The 15,379-nt window shown below is 44.4% G+C and overlaps 3 protein-coding genes across 3 annotated transcripts; 1 reads left to right on the plus strand and 2 right to left on the minus strand.

Moving 5' to 3' along the window:
* Window positions 1-5,295, plus strand: LOC115401880 (uncharacterized). Its single transcript, XM_030110250.1, has 21 exons — window positions 1-124; window positions 196-254; window positions 338-424; window positions 503-624; window positions 705-848; window positions 979-1,077; window positions 1,170-1,340; window positions 1,760-1,862; window positions 2,023-2,243; window positions 2,372-2,528; window positions 2,603-2,814; window positions 2,887-3,001; window positions 3,158-3,357; window positions 3,440-3,554; window positions 3,629-3,798; window positions 3,860-3,954; window positions 4,191-4,321; window positions 4,451-4,640; window positions 4,726-4,867; window positions 4,958-5,054; window positions 5,199-5,295. Exons 1-21 carry the CDS (start codon window positions 99-101, stop codon window positions 5,267-5,269), a joined length of 2,727 nt encoding a protein of 908 aa, XP_029966110.1. The 5' UTR covers window positions 1-98; the 3' UTR covers window positions 5,270-5,295.
* Window positions 5,296-8,504: 3,209 nt separating this feature from the next.
* Window positions 8,505-12,735, minus strand: LOC115402311 (uncharacterized). Its single transcript, XM_030110822.1, has 20 exons — window positions 12,606-12,735; window positions 12,457-12,533; window positions 12,292-12,387; window positions 12,092-12,216; window positions 11,828-11,971; window positions 11,660-11,758; window positions 11,419-11,580; window positions 11,251-11,347; window positions 10,960-11,177; window positions 10,727-10,883; window positions 10,449-10,657; window positions 10,261-10,378; window positions 9,981-10,180; window positions 9,804-9,918; window positions 9,570-9,739; window positions 9,397-9,491; window positions 9,198-9,328; window positions 8,944-9,133; window positions 8,725-8,866; window positions 8,505-8,642 (listed from the first exon to the last, which is right to left on the minus strand). The coding sequence occupies exons 1-20, from the start codon at window positions 12,623-12,625 to the stop codon at window positions 8,505-8,507; spliced, it is 2,703 nt and encodes a 900-aa protein (XP_029966682.1). The 5' UTR covers window positions 12,626-12,735.
* A 155-nt stretch (window positions 12,736-12,890) lies between these two features.
* On the minus strand, window positions 12,891-15,103 carry ttc32 (tetratricopeptide repeat domain 32). The gene is made up of 3 exons (XM_030110317.1): window positions 14,964-15,103; window positions 14,593-14,759; window positions 12,891-13,464 (listed from the first exon to the last, which is right to left on the minus strand). Exons 1-3 carry the CDS (start codon window positions 15,077-15,079, stop codon window positions 13,337-13,339), a joined length of 411 nt encoding a protein of 136 aa, XP_029966177.1. The 5' UTR covers window positions 15,080-15,103; the 3' UTR covers window positions 12,891-13,336.
* Between the last annotated feature and the right edge of the window lie 276 nt (window positions 15,104-15,379).

The following is a 15,379-nucleotide window of genomic DNA, read 5'->3' on the forward strand; positions in this document are numbered from 1 at the left end:
AAGGGGAGGACGGAGGAGTCTCCTACCACCATTTACTTGGTTTAAAAGTTTCAACAATAGGAGCTCAGAGATTATCGCGTTTTCTCCCCGCTTTGGCCATGAGACATCTCCCTGGATTGTTTGGGTTTGTCATTTGTCGCCGTTCGTTTCTCTTCTTCAGCGTTTGGTTTTCTCTAAACTCAACATGTATTTCAGGTGGTTCACTCTGTTGGTGGTGGCTTCACACGTTGGAGCTCTTAAAAGTCCTTCTTTAAGTAAGTTTTAATCTGTTTTAGCATATATTTTTCCCTGGGATTAGCTAATGAAGTGTTGACTTGGATGAGTGTTTTCTCCCCAGATATCAGTTCAAGATGTCTGGGCAACATCATGCGTGTGGAAGTTGGTCCGCTGGGAGGAAACCTGCTGGAAGTGGCTGTTGTCTACAGTAAGTGGCATTAATCTCACATACTTCTCTGTGAAAAAATACTATTTTTTTCCCTACTAATCCACTGTCTCTCTTCAGATCGCTCTGCTGTCATTCTCACTAAAAGTTTGGCGTCTCAATGTGGCTTCAGCATGAAAATTGACCGGCTGGGAAACGCAGTGATCTACGTCTCCCTTCAGAACTGTTTCGCTCTAAATCTGGTAACCCTAGATTTCACTTGCCAAAAAGCAGTACATGTGCCTTGATGTGCGTCTCAGCTCTATGTCTGGGTGACTTTCAGGACGACGAATCCTTCACGACGGCGCTCCGGCTCCGGCTGTACGGGAAGCGGCTGCCTAAAGACGAGCTGTACCAGGTGACCGAGACCTGCCTGTACTCCGAATGGACCTCCAGGGAAATAGTCTGCGACCACAACTATATGGAGGCAAGTGACTGCAGCAGGGGTCTGGGATCATGTTCCCAATCTGCATGGTGGCCTGTAGGGGCATTAATTCTGCCCCACTTGATCCTGTGGGAGAGATAAACTGCTGCTTACGCAGTGGTGTTATTTCTAGGTATCCGTGAGGAAAGCAGCTCCGAGTGATTACGCCCTGCCCGAACATCCCCTCCCACAGTCTAATGATAAATTTGGCTATCCTCGACGGGCTGCAAAGGTGATTTGAGACTTTCCTCTTTGTTTTCCCCCTCGCCTGACTATTCCAGAAACATTTTCTGTGCATGTTAATTAATTTAATGCTTCTCCCAGAAACTGCCAATCGATGCCGGATTCGCCATCAAAACGGTGGTGATTTACACGCCGGAGGAGAAGATGATGACGGTGACCGAGGCCCAGAGGAGTGGATACGCAGTGACAAACACTCCTTCCAGGCTGGTCCTGAGAACGTCCAAGACCTCACCTGACATCTACACTGTGAATGTGAGTCAGGAGGAATATGAGGGGGGGAGGGCAGGAAAAATAACCTGACGAAGCAACTCGCCATGGAATCTCTCAAGTTGAATTATCTGCAGCTCATTAGATCAGTGAACCTGTTTCCTTTGGGTTGGCTGTGTGCTCCGATGCCTTCTGCTTCAACACACCCAACTCAAAACAAGTGGGGACTGATGGAGCACCCCGTTCTTTAGCCTGAAGTGTGCCGACAGTGACAAATGACTAAAACATGCAGCAAGGTGAATTCCCAGGACTGAGAAGGACAGTATTATGTAACCTGTGCTTGCAGTCAGAAAGCACATTGTTCCAAATTCACTTCATTAATATTCCACCAGTTCAAATTTGTTTCCTTGGGGTCACAAAATATATCGAGTACAATTTAATCTGTAACATCCCTCCCGCCACAGGTAGCCGGGGTGCCGATGCTGATGTTCAAAACTTCAACCATCTTTGAGAAAACCTGGCAGGCGACGCAAATTGATGCCGCAGCTGCCTGTCCATTACCAGAGGGTAATTTTTCTTCACTTTTAACTAAAATAAAGGGTTTTTCTTTTGTTAAAACTGCTAAATCTCAGTAGGAGCCACCTGCAGATTCTGAAATCTCAACCTTGAGATAAATTTCTTATCCTTCTCTGATCTTCAAACTAAATTTGTTGCCTCTTTGTTACAGGTAGTGTGTCTTTCACCTCAAACCTGATCACTTGGTATTTACCCCGGCACATTGACCCACTGATCTCTTCGGGGCAATTCCAACTGCTGGAGGTGCACATGGGCGTAGACGGCCAGAGGCTGACTCCCTCCGAGGTGCAAGCCAGGCGGTACTCCATATCTGTCAGTGACGTCCACATCGTCATTGACATTCCACTGGGGGCTGCTGGAGGCTTCTTTAAGGTCAGTGACGAACCGACGTACATGAATATTTTTTTTTCTGTTTTGATTTCCATAGTTTGCAGACTTAGATAAAAGCTGTTGCAATAATGCAAGATTATAAGGTGAAGCTGTGGCTGTGATTTCTGCAGAGTTATATTCAGGAAGGCCACTACTTCACCGCTTACACAATCGAGCCGATGGTGGAGTTGCTCTGGACTGAAGATGCGGGTCACGAACACACAAGATACAAAGTCTTATTCCCCATCACAACGCCACTGATACCCCAACCACCGAAAGTTATTGACAGTGAGTCTCAACATCCTGAATGTTTGTGATTTCATTCTACCAGCCTCCTCCATGTCTTTGTTTCCCTCCTCCAGATACCGTCCCAGAGCAGCAGGTGTTCAAACTGGTGTTGGGGCATTTTGCTCCTGATGTGGCTCTAGTGAACATCACCTTCCCTACTGGGGTTTTGTCCCTGGAAGAGTGCATCGTCAGAGGCTTTAAAGTGCTGGAACACTTGTCTCCTAATGGCACCTTCAAGGCCTTCACCCTGGAAGTGCCCTTCACAGACCCCGTCGTTCTACAGATGGTGAGAAATCGCTGAATCTTAAGACGATAAGATGTCTTGTTTGGGGTACAAATGCTGATATTTCTCCAACAGAAAGAAAAAGGGCTGATTATCTACACTCTTCACCTGACGTTTGGATTACTGGTGCTGACTGATTTCGTCCCGTTTTCTCACACCGCTGTTCTGGAAGCTTCTTTAGTCGACATAGGTTTGTTTTTGCAGCCAACATCCTGTTTCACAACTCAAGAGAAACTGATAAAATTGCAGAACACAAATTTTAACTGTCAGCCAGACTCCACGCAATAACCATGAAGTATCATTTCCCTGCAGTTGTCTCCTTTGTAATTATTCTTTCCATCTGCAGCTCCGCCATCTGTTGTCGGCAGCTGCGACAATCTCAACTTTTATATCCTGGTGAAATACGGAACCCAAGGCCCAAACTTTCAGACCATCGTGGGAAAACAAGTGCTGACCCAAGAGTTGGCGAAGGACTACGGTTTCTGGGAGAACGAAACTCACTTCAGCCTTGTCGTGCCGTTCTCGGCACCAGCTGTTGTGATTGAGGTTTAACTTTTGGACTATTCGATACTGCAGCGTGTCTCCCACATGAAGCCTTGTGCTGAGAGCTCTGTCCACTGTCTCCCAGGCGATACAATCCACATCCCTCAGGAGCAGACTCGACGTGGTCTTGAAGAATCCGGAGACTAACGTACACATCCAAGAATTTGCTTTGGCCTGCAATTTCTTCTCGGTGCTCACCGGTCAGTCAAGTGGTTTTGTTTTTTTGTACATTTCAACGCACCATAAAATCTGTAATATCCCCCCCCCCCCCCAGAGTGTTTCTCCAATGGGACCATGACTGCCATAGCGCTAAAGCTGGAGTCTGTTCCCACTTTGAACCCCGCGCTCCTCACCCTCAGAGATCCCAGCTGCGGCCCCGTCCACAGCAACGACCGCTATGCTTACTTCGTCTTCACTGCGAACTCTTGCGGGACCACCAGAAAGGTACCGTCCCGCCGTCCAACAGAACGTGAACGGCTATAAATCATATTGTTGTTCATTGCAGTTTCTGCCCAATGTGATGCTGTATGAGAACGAAATCTCACTGCCAGACGAGCTTCAAGGAAAAAGAAACCTGAAGTCAGACGATCCAGAGTATGAGTGAGTGTCTCCTTTAATGCTCAAGCTGGGGGGAAAAAAATAGGCTATTGTCCTCGGGCTTGTTAAGTAATGAGCCTTTTCACAGCCTTTATAACTCGGCTAATCATCACAGGTTAGAAAGTTCACTATCTTCTTTTGAAGATTAAGTAGAGGAGAAACTGTGTTTAAACTCATGTAAATGAAATTAGACTTCATATAAAACGGATGACTGCATCGTCTCTCGTCTTCTCTTCCAGATTAAAGGTGTCGTGTTATTACGACATCAACACAACCCACGCCGTGTCCTTCCACACCAGACCTCGCAGGAGTGAACCGTTTGCTGAAAATGCAAAGGGCCAGCACCAAGTTGAACTGAGACTCGCTTTGGGTGAGCGAAGACCAAGAGTTGAAAATGTCTAAATAGTGCATATAATTAAGCCTGGGTTTGTAGTATTAATGGAGACGGTAAAACTGCAGACTTATCAAGCTCTCAATTTGAATTTTCTCTCACTGGCAGATGACTCCTTCACCACATTCCACAAGGTGGAGGACTATCCGATATCCAAACCCCTCCTGCAGCCGCTGTATTTTGAGGTGGCGCTGATAAAAGCGGCGAATCCCAAAGTGTCACTGGAGCTGGAGAACTGCTGGGGGACCCTGAATGAGGACAGGACGTCACAGCCCAGATGGAATCTCATCATTAATGGGTTGGTTTTCAGCAAATGTAGTCTGACATAGCAATTTTGCTAAATGTCAAATGCACTATTCTGACCCAGTTATGAATTTTTCCAGTTGTCCCAACCCAGTAGACCCATACCAAGTGATCTTCCACCCAGTTTGGCCAGACGCCAGAGTTCAGCATCCCTCTCTTTACAAGCGCTTTGAGGTGAAGATGTTTGCCTTTGCTGAAGACCAAGACAACTTGAGTGGCCAGGTATTGTCTTCAAGAATCAAACTAACTTCAGTATTCAATGATCAACATGGTTCTTGGAAGCACCAGTAACTCATGAATGTTTTCTTTCAGCTGTTTGTCCACTGTGATGTTGTGATCTGTGATGCCAGGAATCCAATGGGTGGAGTTTGCAATGGACAATGTCCAAACCCACAAAATGGAACCAGAGGTAAAGAGTTGCATGTCTTTTGATTAATCCTTTGTGGATTCCACTTGACTGTGCATCTGTCCGCTTGTGGTTGTTCTTTTGATGCTGTTAAACATTTGACTGTTCTCTTTTGGAAGTGGTTTAACTTGTTGGTTCTTTTCAAAGGTCAAAGACGGGCCATTTCTGAAGGACACAGCTTCAAACATGTGTCTGTGGGGCCAATAGTTGGATATTAAACTCAATAAAAGACTTTTAAAAATTCATTTTTGCATTGTTTGTTCCATTTATCTGGAAATTTGTCAGTTGGGCACGCTACCAACAGAAGACTTGTTAAATTTCAACTCCATGTAGAGCACCAGTTGAAACACAACTGCCTTTGGTAATGCAACGGAGGGTGAGTCTTCAGTCCAACTAGAACTGGGGTCATAACTTCAAGCACAAACAACTCAACATAATCATTGACAAGTCGGTGTGCACATTTGTTCAAAATGGTGGCAGAGTGCTTGCATGGTCAGGACATACAGTATCGACACATGTTTGTGGCCTCTTCTCGACTCTGACGGACATGAACCCAGCCCTGCTGCACCAGAGGCCACTGTTTCACCCATTAGCTGCCTTTCACTCCTATGGATGTCAGTTGAAATCCAATGAACAGTGTGAGTTTAGATACTTTTACCCACAAGATGAATGGAGACCTTTGCCAGGATGAGCTGGTGGCGCTACGGAGAAAAGCGCTCTGAGGAAAAACAACCTGGGTCGAGTGGCGATCGTCAGTGTGGCACACAGCCCATCTCGGTCCTCACCTGCCTGACTGTCCCCCAGCCCTGCCTGTTGAAAAATATAATGGATGTCTATGTATGTAAATAAATAGTCATATTGCTGTCAAAATCCCTTTCTCAGTGTGGTTTGTCTTTTATAGGAAACCGCTATTCAGATGTTTGAGGTGCCTCTAGAGGCAAAAAAATAAACAAAAAAAAAAGCATCAAAGTCACTGTTCTACTTCACATGTTGCTTTTCACCAAAGCTCATTGGTTTTTGGTCAGATGTTATTTTGCTGAAACCAACCTGTGTAGTACTGCTGATGACTAAAGAACAGAAAAGGGTAGAAACAAACTTTTTCCCAATTAAAGAGAAGTCTACTCTTTATTTTGGCAGCCTCAGTGTTTACACACAGAACACAATATTTTGTGGGTTTTAAAATATGTGTAATTCCTTAAACACTGGGAGTATGGGGCTCTCTAGTCTGAAAATGTCTAGCAGCCAATGAGTTAAAGTCTAGGAACTTTGGCCTATCCAGGAAAACATGTTTTAGTGACCCAGTGAAATAAAAGATTCCAGTTTGCTATTGTGGCTATCCATTTTCCACATGGGGAGTGAAATCAATGGCTTAAGGAAATGCTTGACTGACTGCTGCTACCTGTTGGAGCTGATGCAGCAACATGGCTGCCATCTTGGATGAGTACCCACTGAAGGAGGCCTTTATAGTACTGTATAACACTTGAACTGTGTAATCATCTCAAGAACAAATTAAAAAAGTAAAAAATGTGCATTTGATTTGCTTTCCTGTTCACCACTACAGATGTACATTACATATCCAAGTAAATGTAAAATAAGTATAAAAATGTGCAGTGAAGTGTGGCGTCAGAAGTTGAGACAGTCAGATTTAAGATTTATTGAGGTAGAAAGTGTTTCAGTGGTTGAGAGACAGTGCTGCATGTCAAAAAAGAACTGTTTTACTGCCCATAATTTCTCCCCAACTGAGGACGGGACTGTGGAGGATGGAGTAATGAGGCTCTACATGGCAACTCAGCAGATCCCAGAGTTTTTCTTTGAGCTCCAGGTGGGGAGAAAGTGCTGGTCCCTCCATTTGAGAATCCTCAGTCTCCAGAAGTCATTCATTACTGATCCCACCTCGATGAGGCCTTTCACTGAGCAATGGCCGTGAAGATAAAACTCGGCCGTGTTGTTTGATGTGGAATATTTTGACTTCGGGTTCCCTGGGACACTGTGTGAAGGACACACTGCCTTGAAGTCAAAATAACCCATATCATTGTTGATGCAGAGGAGCAGTGACTGGATTAGTGTTATTCAGGTAGTGTGGGCTTGTCATGGTGCCGTTCACAAAGTGTAGGCCAGTTTCATACTATAAAGACACCTGACCACATGCTATACCCAGTGCCGGCCCGGGGGGGGGGGGGGGGGGGGGCTGAGGAGCGATGCCGAACAATACCGATCAGTGCCGGGCAGCGCCGAGGACGAGGAGCGCAGTGCGTCGAACCGCTGCACAGCGGGGCACACGGAACACAGAGCGTCGTGGCGCCCCTTGTACGACCGCGGCGCCCCCCTCGGGACGTGGCGCCCTAGGCAGCCGCCTAGTTCGCCTATGCCTAGAGCCGGCCCTGGCTATACCACCCAAAGCTCTTCTTGGCAGCCATCATTTCTGCTCAGCATGAATCAGCAGTTAGAGAACATTGAGGCCACCAAAAGACGAGGACACCCGTGTCTGGTGGTGTCGTAATATTGCAAGGAGACGTTTTGGTCTGACACCCATCTTTGCTCAGTAACCACTTTCAGTCCGAGAACATGTTTGAAGCCTCACAGTGGCAAAGTACTGTTTAACATCACCTTGTTCAGCTGTCAAAACAGCACGACCAAAACTGTTTCTCCATATTTCTTGAAACAAAAAACCTGAAAGGTGGATGAAGGATATGTCAACATTTTTCTGCCTTCGTGACAAAAACATTTTGACTTGCATTGCTCACATGATGCATCGGCACTTTGAGGAAAAAAAAAAATTTGTTTTGACTGAGTGAACTGTTTGGGAAGAGATACGAGCTTTGGCAGGTAAAACCATCCAGGTTGTTTTTAGAGTACCAAGAGCATCGAGAACGGTCCGAGCCAAAGCAATAGAGAAGGACCTTTGTTTGACGAAACTACCTGTAGGGAAAGAATTTAGATTTAAAACATGAGTGAATAGTTGGTGAGCTTTTGCAAGGGAACTAGGGTGTTGTCTGCAAGAGTGTTTTGCCAAATGGTGTTTGAGTTATATCGTTTCAAAAAAACTGAACCGAGAGAACTGTTATACTTCTAATTGAAGTAGACATCTGCCGATTCATGGATTAAAATATTTAAGCAAACATGTTACCAAAAGTATTGAAACATTGAACTGCCGATGAGATTTTGAAGGTTTAGAAAATCTCACTTCATCCTGTAGTTCAGGATTAAACCAGAATGAGCTCAATATCAACTGCACATGAGCCTGAGTGTATTACACATCTAGAGTTTCAACCCCAAAAATAAAGTTTGTAGAGAAATACCCAGTACACATGAATAGGTTAAGAAACTTGTTTATTGAGAAATCAGATGAATGGGTCCTGAGGAGATGTGCTGTTCTTGGCTCGAGTCTCTTGGCTCTAGAAAGGGAAAAGTTGAAGTTATTAACCTGAATGTATAAAAATTAATGCCGGCATCTCACTCACGTCTCTTGTTGCCTTTCTCGCCAAAGTACTTGGGGTTCTTCCTTCCCGTTTCATTCACACACTGGCCTCTGCAGACTCCTTCAGCTGGGCCGTTTCTGTCGCAGATCACTGCATCACAGTGGACGTAGATCTGTGGACAGAGAAAACAGGGTTAGAATGAAAAGCCGATTCTGTGGTCAGAATTGGGCTCATTTAGAGTTATGAGCCATTACCTGATCCTTCAGAACCTTGTCTTCTTTAATGAATGCAAACATCTTCATGGAAAAGCGCTTGATGTGGGCAGGAACTTCGACTCTGGCGTCAATCAGAACAGAGTGGAATATTGTGACGGAGCTGTCCTCGCGGTTCTCACAGCTAGCGAGAGAGAACATGCGTTAAGGCAGCAAACTTATGTACAGGATTCATTTAAATTGAAAGTTGGGATGCTTTACGTGTCCACAATGAGGTCCCAGCTGGGCACAGAGGTCCTGTCTTCTTGAAGAGTCGCCCAGCAGTTCTGCAGGAAGAGCTCCAGCTGGGGGTCGGCCGACTGCATGAGTGCCACCTCAAAATACAGAGGCTGCCTCAGGTATTTCGTCACTGGATAGTCTTCAGCTTGGTAGAAGGTCTTGAATGATGAATCTAGGAGGAGAGACTCCTTTAGAACACGTTTCATTTTAAAGTAAAGCATTAGTAGTAATCTCACCATGGGCTAGCCTCATCTGCACCATCAGCTGGCCGACGCCGATCTCTGCTTTGGGGTCATGCGTTTGCGGTTTGTAACCGAATGCTAGAGTTTCAGTCTTGTTGACCAGATAGTAGCAGGAAATCTTTTGCCTGTGAAGTGAAAGCTGTGTTATCACCTTTAAAATCCAGAAGCAAGCATCAGAGCACATTGATCATACCTGTACTCCGGCTCGGCCGGTGTTCTGCGAGGTGCTCTATGGTGGTCGTGCCGCAGGGCGATTTCATTTTCATACAGCATGTAGTTGTCGAAGAACTTCAGAGGGGTGGGGGAGACAGGCAGATTAGGTTTAGTTTTGAACATGAGTGACTGAACTGTCACTCAGCAACTTACAGTTCTTTTGGTTCCACAGGAATCTGCTGCAAAAGAAAACTGGGCGAAGCGATCGTCACTGGAGACTGGTTTGCAGGACTTGTCATTCAATGTGAGCAATCTCAGGTCAAGACTGGGCGCCGTCTCCACCTTCATGGCCAGAGCACTTATTGTTCCGTTGGGATAGCATGCTAGAGACAGAACAAGGTTAAAAAGAACAGAGACAAACAAGCAGTACAAGGTGATGCTTCTTACTCGTTGTCCTGAGGGGGAAGAAGCAGATCAGGAAGGCTTCTTCAAGCTGCCAGTTGTTCTTGGGGTCCCACAGCTGAATATCAAGCCTGGCTTTGACCGAGGTCGAGGTAAAGGTCTGCAAGAGAGATGCCCATTATTGCAGACCATCAGCAAGACAAGTTTAAAGTCTTAACATACCTCAAAGTCTGACTGAGGGGCCGTGTACGGCACGTCCAGGAAGAAGTTTGTCCCGTTCTCGTCAAACTTGAACTCCTCGGCCAGCTCAGGAGTCACTTCATGGGATCCAAGCAGGGTCCTGATGTTGGTGCCTTGGCTTCCATATTTCACACTCAAGTAAAAGTGCTCATGATCGCAGGTGCCAGTAATTGTAGGCATAACTGGAAGGAAAATTAAAGTTATTACATTTACAGCCCTGTTCCAGATGGCCTTAGTGATTACAGTGTAAAGAGCATCTTACCAACATCCCGTAGAGAGGCCTGCACATCCACTTGGTGAGCAAATGAAGTTTCTTCAGGCAGGATGATGAAGCCAAACACCACAGTGAGGGAGTAGATGGTATTCAGTGGGTCAGGGTTCTGCAGAGTGACAAGAGGCAGTCTTTACAAGAACGTACAGAGCAGTTTGCCTTCCAAGAGCGTCACCTACATGCTTCAGGACCACGTCAGCACCGAAGGGGACTTGTAGAGAGATTGCTTTTGATCCATTGGGGTAGTGATGCTCCTGGACAAGGAAGCCCTGTGCTCTGATCTCCTCAATGGTCAGAACACCAGTAGAAAACGTAATGTTGTTCAGCTGCACATCCGGGAGGAAGGGGCCAAGGTGGATGTTAAACAAACGAGACTCTACATCCGTGTCTGAAAATCAAAAACAAGGTTAGTCCAGTTCAAAAACCAAATTTCTTTTAACCTGTTGAAGTCACTTACCCTTTTCAGCATGCGGAGGCCTGGGCATGAGAGGTGTTGTAATTGGGAACAAAATCTTGTATTTTGTCTCTTCCTGGGTGTCGCCGTCCCTCCACACCACTTCAAGCATGGGCTCCACAGTGTAAGTGATGTGGTACTGGTAATCTGGGGCATGGCTCTGAAATTATTCAGAACATTTTAATAAAACATGCAAATGGACCTTTGCCTTGAATTTTAAATGAAGAGCCTCTCACTTTGTAGTAACCGTCAGGTGAACCCACTGGGATCTCCGCCACAATGTGGAAGTCAGTGACCGTTATTGTGTACCCCCTCGAAGCCATCTGAGATTTATCCAGTCTCTGCCCATTGATTCCCAGATACATTTCTGTGATTGCGGCGCTGCTGTCCATCAGTGGAGTCACACGGCGGGGAACATGCCAGGAGATTACATCCTCAGTGAAGAGGACACCACCTGTTTCAAAAGTGAAACATTTACTCAAGCTGTACAGCGCTGTGGTCACTGGAGGAAGAGTCCCGAGACTCACCTGTGGGACAAGCCGCTGCCAAGTCTACAACATTCATGCCATCTTTCTCCCTGTTGTAGATGTGAACCTTGATCACTTCCATTGGGATTCCTGCCACCTAAAATAAAGAATGAAGTGTTCTAAGGACAATAGGCAACAGAGGGGGAGTGAATTGGAAGTGCCGCTTACGTCTTCCGAGTAAGTCTCGGCCGTATCGTATGGGCTTCTCAAAACCAGACGCGTCGAGGTAGTCTTGGCACTGTATCCAGCTTGCTCAGCTTCCCTCAGCAACATTGGCACCGGCTCAGGAGTGTAAAAGGTCATCTTCCAGATTCCTTGCTCTGCATCATCCTATAGTTAAGGACAGTTGACACTCACCATTTGATAGTAAAAGAAACAAATTCACCTGCAGAGTTTAATTTAAATATACCCCAGGAAAGGCATCAAGTTTGGCTCCATTTCCTTTAACTTCCTGGGTCTTCCCCTTGGGTTCAGCTTTTGAGTTGGTTGTTGCCACATACTTGGACACCTAAAAACAAACACTGGCATTAAACTCCCACCATACAGTTTGGAGTGAACCATCTGGAGGTGGACCTACTTCCATGTAGTTTCTGTCACAGAGAATTTCTTTGGAGGCCCACTGGGTGTAGCGGCACGTCTGCGCCACGTCACGACTAACCACATCGGATGGACCGTGCCTGTACATGCGGAGTTTCAAGCCAACGTTGAATGTTGCGTCACCCTGCAAAACATGGAGATTCCGTTAACCAGCTCACTCCATTCTCTGGAGAGCCTAGTTTAGAAGGCCAGGGATCTGAGAAGGAATTTAGTTACACAGAAGGGCAAAGGCTGCATAACTTACTCTGTTGTCCACATAGCAGCCCAGTAAAGAGGTGTAGATTCTGGTGTTACCCCAGGGGTCAGACTCCATGCTGTATCCACACTGAGCAGCCAGGCTGGGTGTCAACATGATGTTCTGGGTGCCGTCTGAACAGAAACACCAGGATCAGCTTTCTAGATCAGAGACCCAACCCGCTCACAGTCTGCAGCTTCTACACTCACTGATGGCTTCCACCTCGAGCTGGTTCCCCACTGCTAGGGCCTCATCCAGCGACAGCCTCATCAGATTGCCGATACAGTCCGACTTTAAGCCACTGCCTGTTAGAAGAAACCCTCAATGTTAAAACAAATTCAGTTTCACCAAGCAGTAGTTGGAGTTGTTCTTACTTGAATGGGAATTGAGCTTTATATTTGGCCTTGACTGACCCAGGACAGTTACTGCAGCCATCAAGTTCCATAGTAATCTTTAAAAAGAAAGACATTTAGAAGACAGAACATTTCCTTCAAGAAGTCAAAGAAAAAAACAGGTTACTTACATTTTCTCAAACCACCACATGTTGCAGTGTCAAGGTACCAGAACAGTTACGAGGATTCAACCACTGTTAAGTGTGTGGCATCGAGACTCCGGCAAGCCTCCACTAAAACAGCTCTGAGTGTGAAGGAGCTGACTGCTGAGCTCTGCCACCGGCAGCTGTTTTATCCACCAGTCAATCAGAGCTGCACAGGTGATCTGCATCAGTGGAATCACCTGCGTCGCTCATTAACGCATGAGCGTCAGAGTTTTAACAGAGAGGAGACACCAACCAAAAATGTGTGTGAAAATAATTTATTGTTTTCAATTGAATACATTTCTGTTTCAACAGTAATATATATAAATATTCACATTCTCTAACAACATCACTATTTCATTAATACTAAATATCAGCATACTTGTGAGCTGCAACTGAAATTTATTTTGTGCAAGAATGTGTTCTTAATTTTTCACTGTCAGTTCTTCATGAATGAATACATTTATTTATTTTGAACCTTTAAAAAACAAAAACAAAGTAAAATAAATTAAACAGTTTGTTTTTTGATCACGACTCTCCCAGAGTCTTTGGCCTCTTTCCCTCAGGATGTGTTTTGATTTTTGCAACAGCTTTTAGAGCAACAAATCGAGCCAAGCTGACAATGATTGGCATAGTGTACTTTGATACACCTTCTGTTTACAGGCTGAAGGATTCATACGTGGATTTATATTTTGCGTCCTCCAGAGAGCAGCACATCCTCAGTATCCTCTGTTTATCTTCTCCTGCTGGTCCAGAAGAGTCTGCTGCAGGCTGACTTTGGCATCTTCAAAATCTGGATTGAGCTTTAAAGCTTGCTGGAAATCCTTCTTGGCATCATCAAAAAAGCCTGTCAGAAAATAAAAATTATTAAAACACAATGACCATGTTCTGTATTACCCTGTCAGTTTCTGTATGCGAGCATATAGCGCCATCTAGTGTCTCGTTAAAGACACCAACGTGACTCCAAATACAAGGCTGAGCCAGAAAACCAGAATAAGATTCATTATTTCAATGCAATGACTCTTTAAGCTAAATTTGGTTTTCCCAGACTAATTTCTTTAATCCATTTTTGAACATCAACCAAAGCTCATATCATGTGTTGAGAAATCTTTTCAACATAACTTGTGTATGAAATCTACTACCTTCAGATCACTTCTGCTACATTACCTGTATCTATATGAGAAGGCAAACACAACAGGACTACATTATTTGATTTTAGAAAGTTAATAGTTTTATTTTCAATAAAATATCCACATATTACAAGGTTTTGGAGGCGTTCTCTCTTGAAAGTGATATTAGGTCAAAGCTAACTCTGTTTTAGTACATTTTTCTTGAATTTCTCGAATTTTTTCTTTTTTTTTTTCTTTTAATTTTCTGAATAGAAAGACTGATTCATACCTAAATGGATAGGAGAAAGTTATCAGGGAAAAAAACTGTTGAGACTGTTTGCTTGAAGAACAGAAAAGATGTTCTTGACAGGGTTTGTTATGTGCATTCATATCTATGACATGTCAGTTTTTATTCACTTTTGTTTAAATACTTCAGTCAAATCTTTTATAATGTTATTTTTAAACTAAATATTTATTTGACAAGTTGGTGCAGTGGTTTGCACCCCTGCCTAATATGGAGAAGGTCTTCATTCAAATCCTTCAATCTGGAGTTGATGTCTTCATCATGCTTGTAAAGAAGCCCTGCAGAGCCCTTAATTGCAATCAGGTGTGCTGCAACTGGGAGCAGACTAATACATGCAGGACACTGAGGCCCTGATCTGTAGTGTGTATTGATAAAGGAGGTGAGGATGCGAATACCATGAAAGGTTTTTATTTGTTCAGTGCTCATGTAATCAGTGATCCATCTTGCTTTGCAGAGATACAACTTTGTGTACAAGAGACAAATTCATGCAGCCACCACAGAAAGATCACTTTAATTTATTGTGGTAAAACTTGCAACTGTGATTATTATTCTCCAATCTTACCTAATCTATAATGGATGAGTCCTCTGTTGTAGAGGGGTATTTCACACTGGCTGTCAGCCTTTATAGCAGAAGTGTAGTCCTCTACTGCTTCATGGAAATCCACCCGGAAGTACTTTATCTGTCCACGGTTGTTATAAGCAGTGGATAGACTTCCAGCTTCACAGTCCCTGTAGAGAATAATGGCACAGTCACTATACGTATCGAATCGCATCTAAATGTGGCGTTAAAATCGTGTCATAAATGAACAAACAAGCGCCGAGCTGGTGAGCGATGTCATGAAATTTAACGGGGAACGAAATGCGTCGCAACACCGCCGCAGAGCGAAAGGTTAAAGTCTCGTTTAAAGTCAACAAAAACAGTACAAATAGTACCTGTTCTGTGAGCAGGAAGATATGAACTTTGTGTACAGCGCCTCTGCCTGCGGAAAATTTTTGTTCTGGAACTCATAATGAGCATTTTGCAGTATTTGTGAGTTATCTTCCTCCATTTCTGTTGTGAAGCGTCGCTCTGTCCGTGTGACGTCACTATAGAGGGCGTGGTCCTGGAACATGACGCCTTTTCTTCAAATAAATCTTTATTGACAAACAACAAGTCTTACAAAGTACTGCTCTAAATGTTTCATATGGAATGCATGTATGTTGTATCTAATTATGCAAATATATATTTTTTAAAACTTGTGTTGTTAATATGCTGTTAATTAACATAATTAGAATTTATTCTACGTATTTAGCCTGGCACTGACAAACCTAACAACCTCAATTAGTAGTGATCAAAAGGTAATTTATTA

This window comes from Salarias fasciatus, chromosome 15, assembly GCF_902148845.1.
Source record: "Salarias fasciatus chromosome 15, fSalaFa1.1, whole genome shotgun sequence".
Taxonomy (NCBI): Eukaryota; Metazoa; Chordata; class Actinopteri; order Blenniiformes; family Blenniidae; genus Salarias; species Salarias fasciatus.

Coding starts and splice junctions, on each gene's coding strand:
- LOC115402311 (XM_030110822.1), bottom strand. CDS start 12,625: ATGTGGTGGTTTGAGAAAAT. Junction 11,348..11,418: donor CCGAGACTTACTCGGAAGAC/GTAAGCGGCACT, acceptor TCTTTATTTTAG/GTGGCAGGAATCCCAATGGA. Junction 8,643..8,724: donor ACAAGGTTCTGAAGGATCAG/GTAATGGCTCAT, acceptor CTCTGTCCACAG/ATCTACGTCCACTGTGATGC.
- LOC115401880 (XM_030110250.1), top strand. CDS start 99: ATGAGACATCTCCCTGGATTGTTTGG. Junction 2,244..2,371: donor CTGCTGGAGGCTTCTTTAAG/GTCAGTGACGAA, acceptor TGATTTCTGCAG/AGTTATATTCAGGAAGGCCA. Junction 4,868..4,957: donor AAGACAACTTGAGTGGCCAG/GTATTGTCTTCA, acceptor GTTTTCTTTCAG/CTGTTTGTCCACTGTGATGT.
- ttc32 (XM_030110317.1), bottom strand. CDS start 15,079: ATGGAGGAAGATAACTCACAAATACTGCAAAATGCTCATTATGAGTTC. Junction 14,760..14,963: donor TCTTCCTGCTCACAGAACAG/GTACTATTTGTA, acceptor TATTCTCTACAG/GGACTGTGAAGCTGGAAGTC. Junction 13,465..14,592: donor ACTCATCCATTATAGATTAG/GTAAGATTGGAG, acceptor ATTTTCTGACAG/GCTTTTTTGATGATGCCAAG.